The following is a 19370-nucleotide window of genomic DNA, read 5'->3' on the forward strand; positions in this document are numbered from 1 at the left end:
CAGCTCAATGCTTAAGATATAAAGATTTATCCAAAGTACCATGAGTTTTACACTGTAAGTGGGAAGGATTTTTAAAGTTTGAACTTCATGTCAAAGTAGCACGCTGCACAATCCTAGTAACTTATTGCTGTTCAAGCAGTATCTTTTTACAAATGCAGGGGCAAGCAGGGGCAATGGAGAAAGTCAAGTTGAGCAAGAGGACAACAATAGTGCCAGAATTGTAAGATTATGAAAGGAAAGAGGCTTGGCAAGTCTGGAGAGGATGGAAAGGGGTTCTAGCTTGAGGTCAATGGGTTACATTTGATTGAGTGTTTACAGTGGGATCAGAGGGGCACATGGAGGCTTGACATGAGAAAAAGTGCACTAAAATAGAGACAGACCATTTGTAAAAACAATTTAATGAAAACAGAAGAGGAAATCACATGCATATGATAAGAGATTCTGAGTCAGAAAGGGATGGTGTACAGTATATAAATAAAGCCAAGTTCAGGGCAGGGTGAGAAGCCACCAATGATAAATGTGATGTTTTTATTTTTCTCATTTATGTTTTTCATTATTCAAACCCTATTCAAAAAATCAGATATACTCTTATCACTAAGCCTTGTGGTCTTAGCTCTTCCTCAGAATATTTCTCGGTTTCCAATGCTTTATTGGTCTTTACTGGATTATTATCTGTTAACACTTCTCCCGGATGCCTGCACATCTAGTTACCAGGTTCCAAAGCTTGAAGATGCCGAGGTCTCCAAGAATGCAACCCTTGTGGCAACCTAACTTTGGCAACTATGGTTTTCTAACTCACATTTGTAGAAAGTTAAAAAGCTCAAACACCCAAGTTAATGGACTTCTCTTTCCTAGCAGGAGCATCAGTACATAGAATGGTGATTCTTGTTACCAAGTGGCAGTCCGTTATAGCAGTTAGGCTACTGGATTCAAATCCTGACTTTGCCTCTTACTACCATAGGCCCTGGGAAAGTTATTAAACCTTTCTCAGCCCATTTCCTCATTTGTGAGATGAAGATAAAAACAAGTCTTGCTTCATAGAATTATTACAAAAAATAAGTAAGTAGATACAGGAAAATTGCTTAGCACAATGCCAGTGTTTAAATTAGAACGGTCTTCCTCATCAGTGTTGGGAATCTAATAGTTCAACAAATCTTTCTTAAAGACTATAGTTATTTTGAAGTAAACATTTTGCATTTGAAAATTTAGGATTCTCTAAAGAATTTTTATTCCCTGAATCAGTCCACCCGAGTTGCACAAACCAGCCCTTCTTTCAACAAGAAGGGAACCAGAAAGAGTAAACAATGCTAGCTGTGGGGAAGGGATTATATTAGTGGCTTCCTTTTTCCCCCATACTGGCAGTAAATACAGTCCAAGTCTTTGCTGCATTTCAGAAGGCTATGTGAAAATACTTCTTTGTAATTAACCAAGGAAAGGAGAAAGTTTGACAAGTTTGCCTGAGAATTTTAGATATCACAATGAGGTTTGCAAAATAAGGAGCAAAAGAGCAACAAGAGTTTCCATCTCTTATTTGCTAATTGTCTCCATTAAATAACGTACTGTAGGTTCTAATCTTTTTCTGAATTTGCTGAGATTATTTAGCAGAAAAGCATCAGAAAAATCTCAACCCTTGAGAATGCAATAGATTTCTCTGAAATTTTTAAACACAACTCACCACATGGTAAAGAGTTTAACTGTACCCTTCAAAAATGCCATTGATCATGTTAACGAATAGCAATACTTTACCACAGATCCCATGGCTAATTGTTTTGTTCATGCTAAATTTGAAAGCAAAGTAATTTAAAGTTAGGCTGTCATTTTCCAAGCAAAAAGCAAAGACAAAATGAATTTTTAAAATAATTAGTTGAAGGGTTTCCACTACGGACTGTCTTGAGTTGAGAAGCACTGGTATTACACAGATTGTCAGATCCAGGGAAGAAATAAGAGCTGACAAGGGTTTTGGACAGTAGTCACTGAAACAAGGGAAGAGGGCTTTAATTAGCACAGTTTGCAGGTAAAGATCTGTGGCTTCAGATTGGAGGCAGAACTTTCTAAGAACAAACGGCTCAATTTGAGAAATGTGGACATTGTATGACTTCTGACACCACCAAGTTTTCATTCCAGAATTTTAAACTGCTGTTCCATGAGAACAGTAGAGCTAGAACTTACAAAGGATGAGAAAGTCAGAGGGTGGCCCCTGCTTTAGATTATTTGTGCCATAGGCAGTTTCTAGAAAGGAAATAGAAAATTCTAAACACTCTCGGCCGGTAAGTACTGCAAAGACAAATGTTCTTTTCTGATGTTTAGTTTTTTCTCTTAATTATCATTTTTAGTTCCATTTTTAGAGTCTTTGACTCTTAAATAGTGGCTTTTTTAGGCCAGTCGATTTGTCCATTCATAAAAGCAAGCAGGCAAGATGAAAGGTATTCACTACATCTTTCAGGAGGCAGTACCTGGATGTTTGGTTCCCAAATGCAACCTTCTCTAATATTCACATTGAAAAATGCCATTTAGAGTCTAAGTTAGCTTGAAAAAGAGTTCATACAAAGGGTACAGATGTCCACTTACCATTTTCTTGTTTCTCAGTAATTCTCCTTTCTCAAGAAGAAGAAAATGACAGATGGCAAAAATTATCTTACACGTTCCAGTAGAATGCCTGTTTACCAGAGGAGGTCAGAGCAATCAGTACATCTGGAAAACAAACCAGGAGATGACATATTAGTTATGCAAATATTTCTCTGGAAAGTAGGAATGTAAGATATAGGAAAAGTCATACACGGGTGCTTTTCTTGTTCACAGCAACCTGAGTGCAGGTTGTAATCCACTGTGGCTTGGGTGTCTAAGTTGCCTTCCACCAGGGGAGAATGATCACAAACATGGTAAATGGAATTAATACAGTAAAGCCAATATAATAAGCACTGATGTTTTGTCTTCTGACAGCATATGAATGTGCAAGCATTAAGTTATAGGAGAAAAGGGGCTAATTTTAGATTTGTTCCTAGCCCTCTCCATGTGAATGGTGTCGCTGTGAGCCCAGCAATGAAGTTCACTGTGTTGTAGCAGACTGCGCAGTTCCTGAGTGTGTCAACCCAGTCTATGAACCAGAACAATGTTGTCCTGTCTGCAAAAATGGTAAGACCACACTGCATTAGCTTTTGAAGAGGGGTTAGCACAAAATACAAATATTTCACTACTGCACACCATTCAATGCAAGAGCCCTCTAAGATCTGCCTGTGGCTTTTCAATATGGGCATGGCGGATGTATATTTTTATCCCATCTTAAGGTGAAAATAAACCTGCAGTGGGTTTATTGTGCAGCTTTCCATCTGGGGAATTAAAGCTGTTGTAAGCTGACTTCGTTGTGATCCCTATTATTTCGTGTTGATTTAAAAGGAGTGTATTGGAAAGAACACAGTACCATCCTTTTGTAGTGACTGCATTCCTCTCTTTTGTAGAGCCAATGAGGCAGTTCACCCCATTTTGTGGTGCATGATCCAGGATATAGGGTAGGGTAAATGCCAGGTATTTTGTTTTGAACGTAGATAAGACCTTAGGTTTAAAGTTAAATATAAAATTCAAGAAATATTAAATAAAATTAGCATTGCACTTAAATTGAAGTAATAAAGATTAAAAAGTTTAGGGCTTTTATTGTAGGTTTTTATTACAGTGGAACTGTGCTCTCACAGTAACTGCTATAGAGGGCAACTTGTTTTATTTACAACATTATAGGTTCCTTTTTGTCCCTCATGGAATGGAGAGGTTGAACCAACTATAATATCCTAATCACCCAAAATCAATATGATGCTGCAGAGAAGACAATGCAATGCTATAAACCCAAGACAGCGCATCAACAGAGCCAATAGCGCACTTTGCCTTGTGACCATGTACTACCAAAAAGGAAAAAATAATTCTTTACTAGGCCACATTCCACAAATGTTCTGTCATTAATATCTGCTTGAAAAAGTGGTTTTAGCCCCTAATTAAGATAAGCTCACTCACTCTTATGCTGAATTCCTATGCTTTGAGTCGGCAATGGCCATCTTTCTCTATTATTTTTTGCTCTGAATTTGGAGCTCACCTACTAATCTTTTCCTTTACAGAAGGGTAATTAGTAAAAATAAGCATAAAGATAACTTTTACCTTTTATAAAAGATAAAAATATTTTTTAAAGATTTTTTAAGTAGCTATGGTTACTTCTGATAATAATTTTTTGTGTTTTGGTATTTTCCAAAGGACTTTTTAAAAACCTTTATGACATTTTCCAGATACAGGTTTTGCTATTTCTGATCATATAAATCCATTAACTTGAATATTAAGTTGCTCATCTGGCTCCTCTTTTTCTTCTTATCTCCTTTCTCCAATCTACCTGTTATAGTGACCACTCTCTCACTTAGCAGAAAGAAATAACGCTCCTAAAGTTCTAACTCATCGAAAATCAATATATGCAAAGATATTAAATTTAAGACTTTAAAATTTTAAAGGGACTGAAGAAACTGGAAAAGATACAGGAAAGAACAATAAGACAATTTAGTGGTTGAAAAATAGGACCTATGAGGACAGACAGAAAGAGTTAGCATAATTTGTCCTAGAGAAGAAAGGCTCAGGTGAGACCGAACTGTCATAAAGTATATGAATGGTGAGTCTAAAGTAGAAGAGAAAGTGTTATTTTTCATTTTCTCCAAGGATAAAAGGAAGAAAAACTCAACTACCTAATCAATCTTTAAAAATTGGATTGACAGGTCTTGGACTGAAGACTGCAGTTTTTTTTTTCTTTTTTTCCCCTGGAAGCAACTGTCTAAACAAGGCCTTGAGGCTCTTGCCTTCCCCACGTGGCTCTGGTTAGCTTTGTCTCACTTTTAGCTTTGTCTCACAATTATGGTTATAGTTAAAATTTCTTGTCTAGACACATCCAGCATACTCATAGAATCAGAACATGTAAAGCATACGTTTAAAACATAGTTTTTACACATGCATCTATCACATCCTTCTAGCGACCCTACACTAAAGCCCATAGTATACCCAGAGTTAATGTCTATGTCATATGTTAAATCAGCCACTACAAACTAGTTACATTTAATTTGATGTCACCCAAGATTATCCTATTTCTCTCAATCATGTCAGAGTAGAAATTTTTCTCCAAATGATATCCTCTTTGTACAAAAGTGTATAATGAATAGACTTTACTTGTTCAATCAGTTAATTAATTAGTAACCACTAGTATTTCTGATAAACAGTTGCTAAGTACACAAGGTATGTTAAGTTTTCTGATATTTTTTAAATCATGAAGCACTATGAAATGGCCACTTCTGTTCCCTCTTGGTACTTCCAAACAAATTTTCTTTTCTTAAATAAGGGAAATGAATCTGAATTTAAATTAGTAGAAGGACTGATTGTAATATAACATTATGAGATGTTATCTTTTTGTTATTAAATGCCGCTAGTTAGTCACATATGTCCCAAAACTAAAGTATAATCATTGCCAAAGAAGAGTATATCAAGAACCAATGAAGACACCTATGACCACCAGTGGTACCAATAATTTTATTGAGAAGACAGACTGAGTCCCAGGTTTTGTTGGCTCTCATTCTAAGCCTAGCCCAGAAACAGAAACAGGTGAATGATATATAGAAGACACGGAGGAAAAATAAATGTTTATTATGACAATATAACTGGAATAACTTAAGTTTCCAACACATGATTTAAGTCTATCTCACTATATACGGTTATTAACTATAACCATAATAAATATGCCCATTATATTGTAAACTATTTTAATATAGTTGCTATGTCATAGATTTTTAAAAAGCAACAACAAGCTAAAAATACATCCTATGGATTCAAGGTAGATGCAATGAATTTTAACTTATAAACAGTCATAACATTTTCTACATTTTCTTAAATCTTCAAAATGGTTATTTTGGAGGGCAAGTAATTTTCAGTTTGCATAAATGCTTATTATCCTGGCTGTCAAATACTTTGGTTTTTCAGATTAAAATTGATTTTTCTGCCTGCCTGAATTACAACTTGCCAAAAGCACGAGGCATTAAAGTTATAAAACTTTTAAAATATGATTTAAACTTTATATTAAAGATATAAACTTTTGAATGTGATAGAATCCATCATACCTAACCTTATAACTCAACATTCAGCTAATATAGAGATATTTGTTTTGATATTATTTAAGAGCAAACAAAACAAAGAAGCATAACAATATGTACATAGTTTTTCCGTAAAACTGTTTACCAATGAAAATAAACAATTATCTTTAGAAATAAATATTTTAATATTATAAAGTGCAGGATATTCTACTCCCTAAACAATGGTACCATGTCTTTATTCTCGATAATATAATTTTAAGAATAAATTTAAGAGCATATATTTCCAGGAATTTTCTCTAATTGTGTAAAGAAGAGAGTTTTAAATTTTCTGGTCTCAGTGATTACCATAAACAAGATTTTCAATGGTTATCAATGACTATACCCAACAGTAATCTATTCACATTAAAATTAGTTCAGTACCAAGAATAGTCTATCAATTTAGCCTGAATAAAATAAAAACACTAAGGAAAGATATGAATGACTGGACAGAGTCTATATAAGACACATAATAGGAGGAAAAAGAGGAGAGTAATTTTTTATTTGGTGAGAATTGGGGGGATTGACATAGGAATTTATTGTTTCCAAAAATATTATTAAGCATTTGTTTCTCTTTCCTTTACACAGCTCCAAGAACTAGCAATACAAATGCCTTCCTGAAAAATATGACATTTTCAGACTGTTTTTCTTTCCCTGAGATTGTGTTACTTTGACCTATCTTTCAGCCCCAGGCCTTTCCATGTGAATTAATGAGCACTCTTTATGGATTTTTGTTTTTATGGTATGAAAAAATAATTTAGCACAGCATCTGTTTAAAGAAAACATTATGGTTTGGAATGTCACAGAAATATTTCAAACATTTGGAAACTGACCATAAATTTGACTAGTAATGTGGCTATATGTATATATTATATATATAGCTAAGAATACCTATCATTTATTTTTATATGTGAATTAATATTAATTTCAAACTCTTGCTCTGCAGCCACTCATTCCATTCTTCAGTTGTTCATACATTCTAATATTTTTGTCCCAAGTCATTAAGAATCCATATTTATAGAATGCTGAACATCTGCATTAAAAAATAAAATGTGTAGTCAGTTATCAAAATATTTGATCATTGGAGCATCCAAATGACAGACTGCATTTTTTACATTTCATTAGCTGGTTTGTCAGTGAGTTCTGTGTTTTCACTGGAATACACAGTCAGTTATTATTCAAGGCTCAGAAGGAAATGTTACCCCATGAAAAATTTGAAAAGACAGAATGCTCCCACAAAATCCTGTACACACATTAAGTTTTCAGTTCCTTTCAACTAAATTAAAGTTGTCACAAGCCCTGTTCAAATATTTAACTCTATGTACCTCACTCTCTTCTAGTTTAGTAGTGATGCAAATAGGCAGAAAATAAACTAGGCAAAGGGCAAATATTAATAGAAAAGAGGACAACAAAGGAGATGAGCCATGCACAATAAGAAAGAGAAGGGACTTCACAGGCATCCAATACCTTCTAAAGGTCCTTGGGAGAACATATTTGCCAAATAAAATTGTTAATATCTCTAACACACAAAGAGCTCCTTAAAATAAATGAGAAAGGAAAATGATTCTACAGGGAATGAAATGGGCAAAGAGCAAATAAAGGAAATTTATGTAAGAAAATGAATTGTCTAATAAACATATAAAAATGTATAATACTTAATCACCAAAAGGATAAGGAGATAGAAATTAAAACAATGGGATGTCAATTTTTTACTGATGATAATGTGGGATTCATGGTGCCTCATATCAGCACAAGTATTGAGAGGAGTTAAGAAAGAGTGGAGAAAATGTTATAAACTTTTTAAAAGACACTTTCTTTCAAAATGTTTGTATCCCTGAAAGTCAGCAGTTTCACCTTTTGTACTTTGTCCCACATTCACGTACAAAATTTTCACCCCATTTTGAGAGTGAAAAGTTGGGAGAAAACCTAATAATTCTTCACTGGGGTAATTAAAGATATAACAGCCTTTTAAAAGACTACTGATATTTTTTACTGCCATGTAAAATAAAGCAAAAACTGTATAGAAGAATACATATCATTTTGTATGTAATATAATGTATACTATCTATCTAATGTGTACATTTTATGTTATATAATTTAAAATAAAATATGTATCTTATATAAAATAAGATTTTTATTTTAAATAAGATACTTCTTTTTATTTTGAGATGGAGTCTAGTTCTGTCACCCAGGCTGGAGTGCAGTGGCACAATCTCAGCTCACTGCAAACTCTGCCTCCTGGGTTCAAGTGATTGTCCTGCCTCAGCCTCCGAAGTAGCTAGGATTACAGGTGCCCGCCCCCATGCCCGGCTAATTTTTGTATTTTTAGTAGAGATGGGGTTTCACTGTGTTGGCCAGGCTGGTCTCGAACTCCTGACATTGTGATCCGCCTGCCTCGGCCTCCAAAAGTGCTGGGATTACAGGCGTGAGCCACTGTGCCCGGCCAATAAGATACCATTTTAAATAGATATTGAATTTGTATGTGTATACGAAAGAAGTTAAGTGGCTACATAATAGAATGTTAACAATGATTCTTTTAGGCAGAAGTGAGAAGGTAGAGAAAAGAGCTAAAGTCTAAAACATTAAATATTTACAAATTAACAAAAACAATAGACGTGAACAGGTAGTTCACATACAAAATACAAAGTTTCACAAAATACAAAAATTATTATCTCACTAAAAAATCAAATTAGATTATTTTTAAACCCCTTTTTATGTTTGCATGTTGCATTGATAAAGTTCTGAAAGAATACACACCAAATTTTTAACAGTAACCCAGTGATCAGAAGAGGAAGTAAGAAGTGGAAGTAAGAATCTAGAAACAGGGAACTTTGACATTTTATTTCACAGCCCTCTTTATTAAATAATTTTTACAAATCTATATTTATAATTTAAAATATTTTATCAAACATTTGAAGAAAAAATAATCCTAATTTTATTGAAATTTTTCTAGAGAAAAGGCAAGAAAAAAGCTTTCTTTTTTTAAATGGTATATAATATTGATACGAACCAAAGATTGCAAACTAAAAAAATGATGCTAAAAAGCTATCTTGTTATGATTATTAATGGGGAAATCTTAAATAAAATACCATTACAAAATCCTCAATCTAAATCCCTGAATTCTAGATTTTACAGAGGAAATGCAGTTCATATGTTGTATAATATATTACTAGCGGTCTAGGAAAGCATTCTTCAATCAATTACATGAACATTTCTGCAACAAAATATGTAATAATGATACTAAAGAGATTGAATAAATATAATGAAGAGTCTAATATCATCTCAGGTCAGGGTTTAATCTCACCTGAGTTTTTGTATCAAAGTCATGAAAAGGCCGGGTGTGGTGGCTCTCACCTATAATCCCAGCACATTGGAAAGCTGTAGCGGGCAGATCACAAGGTCAGGAATTCAGCCTGGCCAGCATGGTGAAACCCTGTATCTACAACAACAACAAAAAAAGCTGTCTGTGGTGCGTGCCTGTAATCCCAGCTACTCAGGAGGCTGAGGCAGAAGAATTGCTTCAACTTGGGGAGGCAGAAGTTGCAGTGAGCTGAGATCACGCCCTTGCACTCCAGCCTGAGTGACAGAGCAAGACTCCATCTAAAAAAAAAAAAAAAAACCTGGATTTTCAGAGATTGTCAGAAAGGCATTGTATATTTTGTTAGCAAACAGAAGCTAGCAGCAGATCAAAATAATTATGCAACCTAACCAAATGGGATTTAGTAGGGGTCTGCAAAGATAGTTCAATATTAGGAACCCCATTAGTATAATTTGCCTTGTTAGTCAATTGAGGAGAAAGAGCATGTTATTTCTATAAAATGACATTGTACATGAAAAAGCAAAAAGTAATGACAAATATTCTTGATAAAACGAGACTGAAGTGGACAATTTTTACATGGTAAAAATATATCTACCTCAGCCTAAAAGGCCGGAGTTATGTTTAGTAGGTAAACATTAAAGAAATTCCCAATAAAGTCAGGTATAGACAAGGATGTCTACTGTCATCTTACATTTCAGATAGATAAATAGATGAACACATACATACTAGCTAATGTAATTAGAAAAGAGAATTCAAGGGAGGAAAATTGGAAAGAAGGAGGCAAAAATGTCACTATTTGCAGATGATACGTAATTGCATTCTTGAAAGCCCCAAGAAAATTGACAAAAACTACTATAAACAGAGAATTTAGTAAGATAACAGTACAAAATGAACGTGCAGATGTCAAAACATTTATATATACACATACACATATATAAAATAACACATATATGTATTAAAAGAAAATTTTGGCACTAGTGAATGATGCAGAGATATCAATAAAATAGAAAGTTTAACAGTCCTAACTACATATGAAAATTTGGTATGCGATGAAGTTGTACTTCAAATCAATGGGAGAAAGCAGGTTTGTAGAACAAACTGTGCTGGGAAACTGGATAGTTATCAGAAAAAAAAAATTTAATACCTACTTTATCCCATAATTCTCATATAGAAAGAGCTCTTAGAAATTGATTGTTTTAAAAAGATCAATGACTCTATTTTTAAAATGGGCCAAAAACTTCAAAAGACATTCCACAGAAAATGAATAAACATTAATTTGGGGGGATACATATTTTACAAAAGCCACAAAGTTTATTAAAATCTATTAAAAATAATAAGGAAACAAACCAGGTTTCTAAATGTAAAAACTCAAATTTATTAGGTTATCTAACAATAAATTAAATGGAAATTCTATACAATTTTCTATGGGATGTAACCTTTTAAACAAGTTGACAAAATAAACATTTCTTGTGAAAATTTTAAATACATGAAAAAATGCATTTGGGGCATTGGAAAATTCAACCTACCAGCTGTATTAATATATAAAGACGTAATTTTAACCAATGTGCTATTGGAACAGAAATAAACAGAAGTGACTAGAAAGTAAAAAAGTAACCCATGTGTGTATTACAATTTAGTATACAATTAAGGTGACATCCAAATATCTGATGAAAGAATGTATTGTTCTAGAAAAGTTCATTTTTTTAAAAGTGAAATTACATTGCTGCCTTACCTATTATATAAAAATATAAAAATAAATTTAAGTTGGATTAAAATTCTAAATCTAAAAAATAAAATCATAAAGGTATGTTGAAAATACTGTAAATATTAACTTGTTCTGAGATTAGGGAAGCTCTTCCTAACCATAAAAGCAAATAGTTTCTAAAAGAAAAAATGTATGAGTAACATATAATTTCATCTGTAAGTTTTTTCATATATTAAAAGAAGATTGCTACCATGTTGAGTAGTTAGGTTAAGAAAAATAAACAAATAAATATAAATAAGATAGCATCTAATTTAGCAAAGGTAAAATGTAACAAGCATTCTCACACACTACTGGTAAAAGTGTAAATGATATATGCTCTCTGAAGGGTAGTAAAAATGTATGGACCTTTAATGCAGCAATGACACTTTAAAAAATTGATCAAAAATAATGATAAGAATTTCAAATGGTGTACATGGATATAGTTGTTATAAAGTTGTTTGATAATAGCAACAATTTGGAAAAACTGAAGCCTAAATATTTAAGAATAAAGAGATTGGTTAAAGAAACCACAGTATATCTATATGAACTACTAGGAAAGCATTTTAAGTAATATTATAGAAAAAAAATAAAGGCATTTCCCTCACAAATATGTTTACAATATTAAACTAATGAGCCAGAAAATATATATGTACGTACATATATGTGTGTATGTATGTATGTACATATATACATAGTTATAGGTCATATAGAGAGAGACCCTATTTTTACTAAAAAGAAAATACACGTATAGGAAAAAGACTAGAAGGAAATACTTCAGAATATTAGTACTGCTTAACTCTATATGATATAACTCTATATGCTAATAGATAATTTTTATTTTCTTCCTTTGACAAGCTTATATTTTCTAAATGTCCTGCAACAAGTACATATTATCCTTGTGATTTAAAATTACTATTAAAAAAGAAAATAGAATTTATAACCAAGATGATATAATTATTTCTTTTACTAAAAAATATCAATAGCATGTTCCTTATTAGAAATTATACTATGACTTCTTATTAAAATTTGTACTCTATCAACTAATTAACCAACTAATAATTTCAACCACTTGACTTTTCAACACCTTTAACTATGAGATTCTTTTCAAAGCATTTAGAAAGCCTCATTGACCATTTTACGCATCTATTAGGGAAATTGCTAAAATACTCACTTAAGTATATCCATTTACATTTTTATGAAACTACGTGAAAAACCAGCTTTTTAAACTTGAGAATTGGGTACAAATTGTCCACCTTAATTTAATATGTTCTCACTTCTTTTTAGGTAGACAATTAGTGATAAGCATAACAGACACGAAACAAACACACTGAACATGAAATATTTTCTGGCAGCTGCACACATACGTTGGCTGCAGAGCCACTGAAGCAGTTCATGATGCAAGCATGTCCTATGAAAGGCAGTTTCAAAGTCTGCATCTCTACAACTGAAGGTCAGAATTATCATATTCTTATAAAGTAGATGTCAAAACAGAATAATTATAAATAGCTATTTTAATGAGCCACAAACAATAATTTCCTATTTCTTTCATAAAGCTTCCTCCAAAATATGAAAGAAAATATTTATGTTTATATTCTCTTATACCAACAGGATTCCCTCTTAATTCATCAGCAAATTAGATTTTAGAAGTATTATTTTACAATGTTGACACAATAAAAATTAATGCCATGTTCATTTCCTGCTAATCATATCGCTTCTAGAATTATCAGGGCTACCTGGTCTTCAAGAAAATGCAGAAAGGAAGGCTAACGTGCAAAATTTTGAATGTTTTCTGTGTTTCTCACTTAAGATATGGAAAATACTTGGGGACTATTTTTTCCCTATGTAAATGTTTGAAATGTTGAGTCCAGTTCCCCCACATACATTTTCTCCCTTGAAAACAGACACATTAGGAAGTTGCACGCACTTCTTCAAGTGGCATGCAGTACTTTAATGTTCAGTATCCCATTCTGCAGGATGCTTGAGAGACTGATGGAAGGGTGTTGAACACATACATATGGAATTTTTTCCATAAACATTCAAATAATCTTGGAGATAATCGGACTCAAAAACAGTAGCTAGGCATACTGTTCAGTGTATCCCTGAAAACTATTCTTAAACCTCGTTCATGTCTCATTCTTGAACCTCTCTTCAATTATGGTTTTTATAGAATATTCCTGTTTTCTAGGATTGTAGACAGACTTTCTAATAAACCACCTCTGTGAAGTGTGCCTGGTAGAAAATGGGAAACTGGGATCACCTTGGGAGTTGGATATAGTTTCAGAATTAAATGGGGTGCGGTCTGCCTGGGAAGCGAAGGCATTCACTGTTGCCAAGATTCATGAATACCTAGAAATGATATCTCTCCAGAGAGGTTCAAACCACTGGCTATGGGAGAGCCTCACTGAAGGTGCAATACAACTCCTCAGTCTCAGGAGTGGTGAGTCTCCAGTCCACAGTGACCCCCAAGCTCTTCTTCACAGAGCCCAGACATCCATATGTCTCTCAGAGGTACCCAGAGATCAAGTGGTAACTGCTCACACTGAAGGTACAAATTAAGGTACACAGTCTAGCTTCATCTAAACCTACTCTCTGATGTAGACATGCTAGGAAGTTACATTCACTTCTTCACTTCACATCAGCACTGGGATATAATACCCTAAGCTTTTCAGGGAGTTGGAATCCCAGAGCAAACTGTGCCCTACCACCCCACCACCATCGCCTCAACTGGTTTTGTGTAACCTTTGTGCAGGTTGACAAAAATAAAAACAAAGCTGTGGTGTATTCTTCATCCTTAAATTTAAATGCCTTCAAAAGAGTTCAGGCAAGATAAGCCTAGAAGGCCTCTAGGAGGTTATCCCTCTATCTTCCTCAGAAGTTTTACACATCTGGAACAAGAGACTCTAATGTTCAGATTCCTCAGGCACAGAGTCCCAGATTCCCTCCGTCTAAACCTTCTTGGGCTTTTGCATCTCCATATCATTGTTGAAGAAGGATGCTGGGTGCTCCTGAAAAGATCCCAACCCCTCCTTTCCCAGCAGTCACTGTCTTACCCTCACTGCCTGGCTTGGAAATCTTAGGACTGATCTCATGATGCCCTTTTTCCCTGCTTGTCTCAGACCCCACCAGAAGCCCAGAACCACCAGGGTATCCCTCAAACCCTGGACTGTGATCCCCATATGGTTCTATGAGCTATGAGTTAACAACCCAAATCACCACCAACTAGTCCATTTTGCTGCTTTATTGTTCTCCACCATAACTACTGCCACATAAATAACTACTTTATCTATTGACTTTCTGGTCTCCCCTCCTCAGGACACAGGGGTAAACCCCATGAAAGCAAAGATTTCTATCTATTTTGTTCACAGTTGTATTCTTACTATGTACAACACATTGTAGATGCAAATATATATGTTTGTGAATAAATGAATCCACACACACCCATATTCTATCTTCAATATAGCTGTAATTAAATAAGAAGTCTGATTCTTTGAGTTATTTTAAATTACCTTTTGAAATGTATGTTTTCTATTTCATACAGAACAACTTTCACATGGAGAGTCTAGGATGCTTTGGGTGGTGGGAAGGAAGGTGCTTCTCAGAAGATTACTTTTCTAATTAAGTTTGGTTTTGTTTCCCACTAAGATTAGTCTGCACACATTAACTGATAGGAGGCAAAGCCAGATGATCTAGAAAAGACGGATTGCCAGGGGAAACCAAGTCTAGCTTGAACTTTAACTGTTTCATAACCTCACCATGGATACCTAAAGCCCCTGTTTATTAAGAACAGACTTCATGTAATGTGTGGGTCACTTTAGTGCAAAATTAATGTTATACATTACCCAGTATCATTCTCAATGATTTATTTATCAAATTCTAAAGATAAAGTATGTTAATGTCTGCAAAACACCTGAATCATATCAGGGCTTAATAAACAAGAGCTAGTGTTACTTAGCAGTTACATTAATTATCATCATTAGACCAGCCATTGAGAAAACATATGAAAAGGGCAGCTGTTCCCTCAGCAGGTACCATCAGCAAACATCCCTTTCCATCCTATTCTCCCAGCACTCATTGCTCTCTGAGTCATCCTACAGGCACCTATCCCAGGTGTCTTCCCTCTATGGGCCAGGACCCTCCTGCTGTTCCCGTCATCCAAGGTTTGCTCTTCCCCACATTCCAACTAATTGGGGCTGTACTTTATGACTCAGTCATCTGATTAGCCCCAAAATGCTCCACCTTGGGAAAATATATGTAACTAAACTGGTGTTTAATACCTGATGTCCCAGCTATTTCCCTCGAATGTTTAGTGGCATTCATTATGAAAATTGTAGAAGGGAAAGGGATTGCGAGTGTGAGAGTATTTCTGAATATGTGTGGGTACCTAGATATACACTGTAGTAGGCTAGAAGTATTGAGCAGCTTTTCTGTCCATCTCAGATAACATAGCATAGGGGGTTGATTGGACTTTTTAAGAGGTTAGAAAGCCACGAGCATTGATGAAATATGTGATTTGAAACATTTTGGTAAAATCAACAGAATTTAATGTGAAGACAAGAAACAAAGAAAATGTGCCTTGATATCAGAGCAGTGGGAGAAAAAAATGATTGTAGGGGATAATAGTTAATTCTAGATATCACATTATGCGACTTAAAAATAAGTGAGAAATATGGCATAAAACACTAACAAAGGAAACTTGCAACCAGTACCTCTTTTGACACATAGTGATTGGGAAATCCTCCAAGAATTGCTGTGGCGGTGGCAGGAAGCCCTTGCAGCAAGACCTCTGATATTTAAATGTAGCTCTGAGCTGCTTCAAATCAATCTATCAGAAATGTTAAACCTCTTTTGAAATATATTTATGGTTGGATGCCCCTCAGTTGAGAAAGGGGAAATAGGAAGTTCCTGCACGCATACTTATTTTGCTTACATGTGCTTCATTTGTACAAGGTGATAGGAAAGAGCAGCCATAAATGCTACTGCTTGTCAGGGTGGATAACTAGCCAGCCCCAAGTCTTTCCTTCCTTTTACCCATTACTTTCATATGTTTTGCCGAAAGGTCCCTAAAGCAATATATCTGCCTTCTGGAAGGCTAAGCTCGGTTACTTTCCCATGTTGTTAAATAATTAGATAGTTGGCAGTGTTGTGTCCAAATTTTGAAAGCCTCCTGCTCCAACTTTCTGTGTTAGGGTTTGAAATAGGGGCAAGATGCAGGGCACTAGGCACTGATTCATGTGTTTAAGGTATAGGGTTATTGGTGTCTTTGGATTAGATGTGATGACTCCTTTGAGAATGGGGAAAGATGACAATGACAAGGAACCCAGGAGGAAGTCTGCAGTGAAGAGGAAAGCACGTGAGCCTTTCAAGCCAGAACTCCTGCAGGCTGATGGCAAAATCTTCATTGAATTCTTGCACTTACAGTAAGTGCAAGAGTCAGGTCTCAGCTGAGTGAAGTAATCAGCCCCCTATGCAGTGTCATCAGAGAGGGACAGAAAAGCTGTTCAGCCCATCACTATGGTGACCCTTCTAGCCTATCACAGTATGTGTCTAGGTACCCACGTGGATTCCAAAAGACTCTCACACTCCAATTCCTTTCCCTTCTAAAATTTGCATAATGAATGTTACTAAAACTTTGAGGGAAATAGTTGAAACATTAGGTATTAAACACATCAGTTTAGTTACACATATTTTCCTAATGTGCAGCATTCTTCTGTTAATCATATGACTAAGTCATAAAATATGGACCCAATTAGTTGGAATATGGGGAAGAGCAAACCCTGGATGACAGGGAGACAGCAGGAGAATCCTAACCCAGAGAATAGAGGACTCCTGGGATAGATGCCGGTAGGATGAGTCAGGGGGCAATGGGTGTTGGGAGAGCGGGATGGAAAGGGGTCTCTGCTGATGACACCTGCTGAGGGGACTAGTTGCCCTTTTCACATGTTTTCTCAATGGCTGCTCTAATGATGATTAATATAACTACTAAGAGTAACACTGGCTCTTGTTTATTAAGCCCTGATATGTTTAGGTGCTTGAAGGCATTAAGATATTTAACCTTTACAACAGTCCTATAAAGAGGAAATAATTATAATTACTAATTTGTGGAGGAGGAAGCTGAAGCTGAGCTAAAATAAGTAAATTGCCCTTAGATTGCTGAGATTTGAACCACACTCCATCAAATTTCAAAGCCCGTGTTCTTAATCAGTAGTTCCTAAAGTGTAGTCCCAGACCAGCAGCATCAGTATTAGGTAGAAGCTAGTTAAAAATGCAAATTTCTGAACCCATTCTAGACTTTTTCAATCAGAAAATGTGGGACTGGGACCCGCATTCTATGTCTTAACAAGGCCTCCAGAAAATCTGTTGCTCAAAGATCAAGAAACATATACTTCTTTTTAGGTGCTAATATTAAGAAATTCGTTCTAAAAATCCTTCCCAAGGAAGGATAAGTGGGTGGGTATGGGGGTGGGGGCAGTAAAAGCTGAAATAATTGTCATCCAATGACTACCTGTGAGAATGTTCTACTAAGACAAGAAGAAAGATAAGGCTGGAAAGGAAGGGTCAGATCCCAAAATGCCCAGGAGTCAAAGCAAGGCCACCTGGGTTGGAGAAGATCTATGAATGCTAAATCTCAGTAGGGGCAAAGGCAAGTCCTCCAGGGCCTAGAAGTGGAAATAGGTGGGAGATACCAGGGAGATAGTATTCAGGTTAAGCTGCCAAGAATGGCTATTCTTAAGGCTCATGGCATTTTTTAATAACAAAATCATGAGCATTGAGAGCTAAATTCAACCAATTTTTAAAGGCAGCAAAAGTCACTCAAGAAGGCAAAATAATGAAAGGAAAGGCAATGTGAGATGAATAACGGTCGCTAATTCCTTTTTCATTCATCAGAGTCTTCTTTACTGATGTATTATAAAGAAGTGATTGTTTCAAGTAACATATTCTTTCAGGATATGAGTCATGGCAACTATTAATAAAATTTTATGTTGTGATTTTATTTAAAAATTTTCATTTTTAAACAATTCTATCAAGATATAATTAAATGAACTGTACATATTTAAAATATAATTTCCTGTTTTGACATGTATACCTGTGAAACTATTGTCATAATCAAGATAATACACATATTCATCACTCCTAAAACTTCCTTCAAGCTCCTTTGTAGTTCTTCCCTCCAGTCCTCCTCTGCCCCATCCCATCCCAGGCAATCTCTGTTCTGCTTTCAGTCCTTGTACATCAGTTTGCATTTCCTAGCACTTTGTATAAATGGAATCATTCAGTATGCACTCTCTTTTGTTTTTTTTTTTTTTTTGTCTGTTTTTGGCTTTTTGTGTGTGTGTTTGTGTGCATGGCAGGGTCTAGCTGTGTCACCTAGACTGGAGTGCAGTGGCACAATCACAGCTCACTGCAGCCTCAACCTCCTGGGCTCAAATGATCTTCCCACCTCAGCCTCCCAGTAGCTGGGACTACAGATGCACACCACCACGCCTGGCTAATTTTTTGTAAAGACGGGTTTTTGCCATGTTGCCCAGAGGCTAGTTTCCACTCTCTTTCATCTAGCTTTTTTCATTCAGCATAATTATTTTGAGATTCATACATGCTGTGGCACGTATCAATAGTTCATTCCTTTTTAACTACTTCATCACATAGCTACACCACAGTATAATTTATCTGTTCGCTTGTTGATGGACATTTAGGTTGTTTCTAATTTTTGATTATTACAAATAAACCTGCTAGAACTAAACAGAAGCCTTCGTATGGATACTTTTTTTTTAAATATGCCTAGGAGTGGAATCCTAGATCATATGGTAGATGTATACGTAATTTTTTTTTAATGCCAAAGTACCTCAAAATGGCTGTACCATTTCAAATTCCCATAAAAAATGGGACTACCAGTTTCTCCACCTCCTCACCAATACTTGGAATTACCAGTCTTGTTTAATTTTAGCTCTTCTAGTAAACATGTATTGTTCCGTCATTGTGGTGTTAAGTTGCATTTTCCTAATGGCTAGTGAGGATTAGTGTCTTTTCATATGATATGTTTCCACCTCTGTATCTTCTATGGTGAAATGTCTGTTCAAATCATTCACTCATTTTTTTATTAGCTTGTTCTTGAGTTTGGAGAATTCTTTATATATTCTGTAGACAAGTCCTTTATGAGACATATGCTTTGCAACTA

The 19370-nt window shown here is 35.1% G+C and overlaps 1 protein-coding gene across 1 annotated transcript in view; it reads left to right on the forward strand.

Moving 5' to 3' along the window:
- VWC2L (von Willebrand factor C domain containing 2 like) overlaps positions 1-19370 on the forward strand; it is a 168439-nt gene that overhangs the window by 22016 nt on the left and 127053 nt on the right. The window contains exon 3 of the mRNA XM_054478495.2: positions 3003-3132. Coding sequence (XP_054334470.1) covers positions 3003-3132 — 130 coding nt within the window. The remainder of the gene's footprint in view (positions 1-3002; positions 3133-19370) is intronic.

This window comes from Pongo pygmaeus, chromosome 11 (genome assembly GCF_028885625.2).
Source record: "Pongo pygmaeus isolate AG05252 chromosome 11, NHGRI_mPonPyg2-v2.0_pri, whole genome shotgun sequence".
NCBI lineage: Eukaryota > Metazoa > Chordata > Mammalia > Primates > Hominidae > Pongo > Pongo pygmaeus.